General features: G+C 39.3%; 1 protein-coding gene across 1 annotated transcript in view; it reads left to right on the top strand.

The window, feature by feature from the left end:
- The window catches only part of VIM (vimentin), a 10,005-nt gene extending 2,445 nt beyond the window's left edge, over positions 1-7,560 (top strand). Inside the window, exons 3-9 of the mRNA XM_017529775.2 lie at positions 3,493-3,588; positions 3,681-3,842; positions 4,604-4,729; positions 5,076-5,296; positions 5,723-5,766; positions 6,169-6,254; positions 7,200-7,560. Of these exons, the coding sequence (XP_017385264.1) occupies positions 3,493-3,588; positions 3,681-3,842; positions 4,604-4,729; positions 5,076-5,296; positions 5,723-5,766; positions 6,169-6,254; positions 7,200-7,241 (777 nt within the window). The 3' untranslated portion in view covers positions 7,242-7,560. The remainder of the gene's footprint in view (positions 1-3,492; positions 3,589-3,680; positions 3,843-4,603; positions 4,730-5,075; positions 5,297-5,722; positions 5,767-6,168; positions 6,255-7,199) is intronic.
- The last annotated feature ends 250 nt before the right edge of the window (positions 7,561-7,810 follow it).

The raw sequence follows: 7,810 nt of genomic DNA, 5'->3' as shown, positions 1-7,810 counted from the left end.
TTTTTTTGGGAGTCTCGCTCTGTCACCCAGGCTGGAGTGCAGCGGCGAGATCTCGACTCACCGCAACCTACACCTGCCGGGTTCAAGCGATCCTTGAACGATTTTTAAGCAGTTCCTTGGCACATAAAGAAAAATCTTTTAACTTTTTACTTTGTTTCCAAAATGTTGTACAGTTTTGCAACACATTGACATTCTGGTTTCGAGCGATTACAGTTTTAAGATTGTGGTTTGCCAAAGTCAAGTTGTCTAATTTTTCCAAGGCCACAAAAAGCGCAGTTATGCCCTGCAGTTTAAAATGGAAAACGCTTTGGAAGATAAGAAAACTTAGTTTCCAACTGGAATCGAGCCAGCAAGTTTCTTTTCTTCTTTGCAACTTCTATTGTGGCATTAAAGTTCGATGGAAGTATCACTATGCACAACTATTTTGTGATCTAATAAGGGTGGAAAGGAGCCATCTGTCCCCTCGACTGAGGAGTATTAATGGTTTCTATGGGCTTCACTATGGAATGTAGATACAGACATTCTGGCAAATGCGGTGGCTCTGGACAGAAATAATAGGAGTCTTTGTGTTCCCAGGGAAGCTTTGCAACAGGCTACATTCTTATTGAATATGTAATGATGTAAGCAGGGTTCTAATTGGTCACAAGTATTTGCTAACATCCGTTATCTAATATCTGGCCCAGACTTGTGAAGTATGTAATGTGAAAAGTTTTTAAAGCTACAAGCATACCTCAAGTTTTGAAAAACCTTTCTTGATTGGATACCCAATAATAATAATAATAATAATAATACTCCATAAAAAATACTCCATAAAAAATAATAATAGTAATAAACCCAAGGTTGAAAAATTGAATTTTTAAGTACAGGACTTTTGTGCGTGTTTTCTTTTTCTTTATTTTTTTCACCAAAGATAGATGAACTTTCAGGATTTTTAACTTAAAATTGGAATCCAAAAGCCGGAAGATCCCCATTATAATTTATAGTTTTATTCCCTGGAATATTTACTGGGATCAACTACAAAGCACCCTCATCATAGTGTAGTATAACATTCTGAAGCTGAAATACATTTACCGAATTAATTTAACCACAGCAATGCGTGGTGCCTTTTAGTCCTTTAGCGTTTTTGATTATTATACCTATAATGTTTCCCGCAGAGTAGTGAGTTAACAAAAAACATCAATAAAAAAGATCCTCTGTTTTGAGATTAATCCAAATTCCTCATTCTCTTCAATGTAAGCAAAATTCCTTGTTCTCTTCAATGTAATAGAATACCCTATTGATCATTTTTTGGAGGTTAGTAAAATATCTGTTATATCTTTTTTAGGACTTAACAAGTAAAAATGAGTTTTCATTAAGTTTGATCTTTTTATCACCCACTCTTCATTCATTTTTCCCCAAAGATGATAGAAAAGTCTCAACAGTTTAATACTGTAAGAATATAAACTGAACTCCAAATATAATTACTGACAAGATAAGAAATCATCATGCATCCTTTTGAGAGAAAATACAATCTTAGTTGCAAAAGTACATATTCTGATTTGGAATGTTGTGATTTACAAATGGAAACATAGAAGGACAGCTGAGTCAGCAAAAATTCTTGTAGTTTCGTTCTCTGCAAGCTTGGCCAGTCATTCTGAAACAGGCTAACTGAAGTGATTACAGTAGCAAGAGAAAAAGACACGCCTTTATGGGAGGAGCCAAAGGAGTTTTAGAAGAAAACTCCACCAGAGAAAGCAAAACAAATACATTGAGAATTACATGTCTTTTCCATTTTTTCCTGAACTGAATCCTAGGCAATGCGCATATTCCTGAATTGGGTTATTATTGAATATAAATCTAGCCTTGTACAATGGATACCAGATGGCTACATATTTGCTCTGGAGCCTAAGGATGAGTTTCAGAAGATTCTAGTGGAGAAAAAAAGCTAAAACTCTTCAAGCATGAGTTTATGTTCTTTATGTACTCAAGTGTACATGAAGTTGTGAAATTTTGTCCACCCCTATTATCATGTTATTCCATGAAATTACAAAACAAATCTTAAAAATGTTGTGGCATAGATTTTCTAGATTTAAAAAGTAATTACATTAAATTAAATTAATTTTTTGGAGACAGACTGTTTCTCTGTCACCCAGGCTGGAGTACAGTAGCACAATCTCAGCTCACTGCAACCTCCACCTCCTAGGTTGAACTTATCTTTCCTCAACCTCCTGAGTAGCTGGGACTACAGGCGTGTGCCACCACACCCAGCTAATTTTTGTATTTTTAGTAGAGACGGGGTTTCACCATGCTGGCCAGGCTGGTCTCGAACTCCTGACCTCAGGTGATCCCCCCGCCTCTGGCTCCCAAAGTGCTGGGATTAACAAGCATGAGCCACCATGCCTGGACTTCGGTAAAACTTTATTTACAAATATAGACAGCCATGGGCTGCAGTTTGCTGACCCCTGATCTAGACAGGTTGGATTTTGTTGATTACAGGCATGAGCCACCACTCCCAGCCTTAAAAAGTAATTTTAGGCCAGATGCGGTGGCTCACACCTATAATCCCAGCACTTTGGGAGGCCGGGGCGGGTAGATCACAAGGTCAAGAGATCAAGGCCATCCTGGTCAAATTGGTGAAACCCCGTCTCTACTAAAAATACAAAAAAATTAGCTGGGAATGGTGGTGCATACCTGTAGTCCCAGCTACTTGGGAGGCTGAGGCAGGAGAATTGCTTGAACCCAGGAGGCGGAGGTTGTGGTGAGCCGAGATCGTGCCATTGCACTCCAGCCTGGGTAACAAGAGGGAGACTCCATCTCAAAAAAAAAGAAAAAAGAAAAAAAAAAAGTAATTTTATTTTATTTTTTTTTATTTTTTTTTTTTTTTGAGACGGAGTTTCGCTCTTGTTACCCAGGCTGGAGTGCAATGGCGCGATCTTGGCTCATCGCAACCTCCGCCTCCTGGGTTCAGGCAATTCTCCTGCCTCAGCCTCCTGAGTAGCTGGGATTACAGGCACGTGCCACCATGCCCAGCTAATTTTTTGTACTTTTAGTAGAGACGGGGTTTCACCGTGTTGACCAGGATGGTCTCGATCTCTTGACCTCGTGATCCACCCGCCTCGGCCTCCCAAAGTGCTGGGATTACAGGCTTGAGCCACCGCGCCCGGCAAAAAAAAGTAATTTTAAAATGTCACTGGTAAAATGTGGATTCAGTCTTGATTGAGTACAGTTTACCACATTTGTGAACATTTATTTATTTTTAAATTGCCCAATCACCAACTTGAGTAAAACACAAGGGGTCACAATTAAAATTCATTAGTGAGCAGGAGAAAGCATAGCATATGATAGCACTAAATGATTTGTAAACTTATTTAAGGGTGGTAAAATGGTAAAATTTGTCAACACCTTTTCTATAGTAGGGAGACTAGGTTTAGATGGTTAATCTAAGATGAATAAGTGAGAGAAGTCATAGACTTTTACATCTTCCATGTCCTGTCTTTTCTCTGTTCAAAATAGGATGTTGACAATGCGTCTCTGGCACGTCTTGACCTTGAACGCAAAGTGGAATCCTTGCAAGAAGAGATTGCCTTTTTGAAGAAAATACACGAAGAGGTTAGTAGAGTGTCTTTCAGGGAATGTATGAGGTAAGGCAACCCCCACGGTTGGCACAGCTGACCTTCTATCTGTTTTTTTTTTTTTTGCAGGAAATCCAGGAGCTGCAGGCTCAGATTCAGGAACAACATGTCCAGATCGATGTGGACGTTTCCAAGCCGGACCTCACGGCTGCCCTGCGTGACGTACGTCAGCAGTATGAAAGTGTGGCTGCCAAGAACCTGCAGGAGGCAGAAGAATGGTACAAGTCTAAGGTAGGTAACAAGTCCCTGCGGCTGGCACAGAAAAGCATTGAGTTCTCAAAACACCATACCTGTGTGTAATTCCTAACTATCCTCTAGCTCCAGTTGAACGCTGGCTTTGACTTGTTGCTCACACTGTGTTTGTTGCCAGGGCCTCCCCACCACTCACATCACCTCCTTTATCTATCTATCTATCTATTTATTTATTTATTTTTGAGATGGAGTCTTGCTCTACTGCCCAGGCTGGAGTGCAGTGGCATCATCTTGGCTCACTGCAACCTCCACCTCCTGGCTTCAAGCAATTCTCCTGCCTCAGCCTCCCAAGTAGCTCGGACCATAGGTGAGCACCACCATGCCCGACTAATTTTTGTATTTTTAGTAGAGATGGGGTTTCGCCATGTTGGCCAGGCTGGTCTTGAACTCCTGACCTCAGGTGATCTGCCTGCCTCAGCCTCCCAAAATGCTGGGATTACAGGCATAAGCCACCACTCCTGGCCATAGCACTTCCTTCAGAATGGTAGATCCCTTCCCCCTAACCTTGCCTCCAAGTAAACCCCAATGCCATACTTTGACCTCCACTGTGTTTAAATGAGCACAGTAGAGTGAACTCTGAAGATAGTCATGTCAGTGTTCCACTGCTCTTTCTCTGGCTTTCAAACAGAAAGTTAAGCCTATACTGGAAGACATTCAGTGAGAAATATGATCTTTTTTTTTCTAAGAGAGTCAAAAGACTTGAATGGGAGCCATGCACATTTCTGTTTTCTTCCCGACAGTTTGCCGACCTCTCCGAGGCTGCCAACCGAAACAATGATGCCCTACGCCAGGCAAAGCAGGAGTCCAATGAGTACCGGAGACAGGTGCAGTCCCTCACCTGTGAAGTGGATGCTCTTAAAGGAACCGTGAGTACCAGCCCTGAAGTAAAAGAGGGGAAATAATGACCCATTCTGCTGACTATGCTAATGGCGATGCCTGAACAAAATGCTGAGTGAATAAAAATTTATACGTTAATGCAAAGAAAATCACTTAAGACAAACTCAAAAGGACTTGATGGAGCTCTTGAAGGTTTTCGCTTGTGTATATCATTGCTTCTCATACGAAGGACTTGGTACTTAGATTCTCCACCTACAACTAGAGTAGTTATCCTTTGCCACTAATGGAAATTACTGCAAGAAGACTGTAAATGGTTCTGGAAATCACTGAGTTTTTCTGAGAAATAACACCAGAAACCTTTCTCATCTCCTGCAGAACGAGTCCCTGGAACGCCAGATGCGTGAAATGGAAGAGAACTTTGCCGTTGAAGCTGCTAACTACCAAGACACTATTGGCCGCCTGCAGGATGAGATTCAGAACATGAAGGAGGAAATGGCTCGTCACCTTCGTGAATACCAAGACCTGCTCAATGTTAAGATGGCCCTTGACATTGAGATTGTCACCTACAGGAAGCTGCTGGAAGGCGAGGAGAGCAGGTAGGAGCTGACTTGAATGCATGAACCATTGGGCTCTAAGCACAGTGTCACATTTAATTTTCAGAAGTTCCTTTAAGGTAACTACTTTCCACTTTTGTAGAGGAGGAATTTGGGTTGAGAGAGAGTGAATGACTTGCTGATGTAAAAGTTAATCAACAGCAGAGCTGGGATTTGAACCCACAACCCTGTCAAAGCCTTCACTCTTCTAACTCCTGTTCGTGTTCCTGTGGAGAAAATGCTTGTAGTAAAATATTTTAAATGTACTAACAAGACCAGTCATGAGAAAATGCTTCCAAAACAAATCCCTACTTTATGACTTACAGCAGTACATTTTCTTACATGACGAAAACAAGAAGTGTATTAATTTGTTTCTGCAGATGAAGTTATTTTCTAACCATTTTACTGGTCTTCTTTATCTGTTTATAGGATTTCTCTGCCTCTTCCAAACTTTTCCTCCCTGAACCTGAGGGGTAAGCATTTTATTTCCCTTTATGAGAAATGTCAGCAGCTTGTGACCATTGTGTTTATGTCAAAGCATTCATTTATATTTAACATATCGGAAAAATGCTGTGTAAGAGAAAATTCTATACAGCATCTATAATTTTTAAACCCAAGTATGCTTATATTCTCTGCTTTAAGTTAAATGCAAACTCCGTTTTCCTTCTTCCTGCTGGAAGTACTATCTCATCCTGATGCGTAAATGTGTCAGGCCCTGGGTTTGCAAACAGAGAATACTCTAAAATTATTTGGGGAGCAGCACTTTACACAACTCCCCCTTCCCCACAAATCATAGTTGTTTCAGTAATATGGCTACTTGGTTTCTCTAAGAAAAATTTCATTTTTACTCATTTTGGACCTGTTTGTTTATTTAGAAACTAATCTGGATTCACTCCCTCTGGTTGACACACACTCAAAAAGGACACTTCTGATTAAGACGGTTGAAACTAGAGATGGACAGGTTGGTATCTTTTAAGTAAAAAAATAGAGTAATCTCAGACAGGAGTTCGTATATTTTTTAATCAATGAATCTGCATCTCAGATACAGCTAGCTAATTTGAGAGGTTCAGGTTTCACTCATGCCTACTAAAAAAAGAATAGGCTCCTTCTTCCAGCAGTACACACAGCCAACTAATTATTTGGCTCCTGGATGTGAAGTTGAGATAGCAATCCTCCTGCACTCCAAAATTAGTGATTTGCTTTGGTGCTCAATTTGAAGTGGGAGTAAGCTTCCTTAAGCTACTTCCTAAAGCAGCTTCATGAAACAGCTTCAATGGATTACCTAAATATAAGAAATGTTTTGATCCTGGACATATGGCATCCTCCTACCTTCATACTTTAAGTATAGATTCCCAAACCCATCTATATAATGCAAGCATGTACCATACGATCATTTAGTTTATTATTACCTCCCTATGACAGGAAAGAAAGAGTTGCAATTTATTGTAGTCTTCATGAAATCTTCCCTTGCACATAAATTTAAAATGTGCTTGCTGTACTTTTAATAGGTCTTAATTACTTTAAAACTTGGCTGTGTACAACTGTTATGCTACTCTTCATAAACACAGTTTGTTTTTTAAAGAATGTCTTTTTGTAAGTTACAACATTCCACTGGATACTTATATTGCCTTTAGTAGAAGAGAGCTTCATAAACACAGTGTTTTTTTTTTAAAGAATGTCTTTTTGTAAGTTACAGCATTCCACTGGATACTTACATTGCCTTTAGTGGAAGAGACTCTCATATGTCTGTCCCTCCTAGCTTTCACTCTTGTAGAACCAACATAACCTTCTGATTTGCACAATAAATTATATATATTTAGCAAGATTTTTATCTGCCATGATATAGAGGATAATTTAATCTTTAGCATGTGGCATTATATTTATTTTGGTTTGTTTTTTTAAACAGGTTATCAACGAAACTTCTCAGCATCATGATGACCTTGAATAAAAATTGCCCACACTCCGTGGAGCAATACATTACCAGCAAGAATAACAAAAAATCCATATCTTAAAGAAACAGCTTTCAAGTGCCTTTCTGCAGTTTTTCAGGAGCGCAAGATAGATTTGGAATAGAAATAGGCTCTAGTTCTTAACAACCGACCCTCCTAAAAGATTTAGAAAAAAGTTTACAACATAATCTAGTTTACAGAAAAATCTTGTGCTAGGATACTTTTTAAAAAGTATTTTGAATATCATTAAAACTGCTTTTTTTTCTAGCAAGTATTTGACCAACTTGTTTCTGCTTCAATAAATCTTTGGGAAAACTCTTTCGTTGTGTTATTTATTGGATAATATCTAAATAGTTCTCTATTTGGTCCTAGTAGTTAATTTGTCATTACAATCATGTTTATGTTAACTTGACAAATTCAGGTTATTTATGCTTAATGTGTAGTTCTTAATTTTGTCATTTTTGATAGACCTCTTTTTTTTTTTTTTTGAGAGGGAGTTTCACTCTGTTGCTCAGGCTGGAGTGCAGAGGCACAGCCTTGGCTCACTGTAACCTCCGCCTCCTGGGCT

Source organism: Cebus imitator, unplaced genomic scaffold, assembly GCF_001604975.1.
Source record: "Cebus imitator isolate Cc_AM_T3 unplaced genomic scaffold, Cebus_imitator-1.0 Scaffold61, whole genome shotgun sequence".
Classification (NCBI taxonomy): domain Eukaryota; kingdom Metazoa; phylum Chordata; class Mammalia; order Primates; family Cebidae; genus Cebus; species Cebus imitator.
The sequence above is the reverse complement of the archived record's forward strand: the minus strand, read 5'-3'. Positions and strand labels throughout refer to the sequence as shown.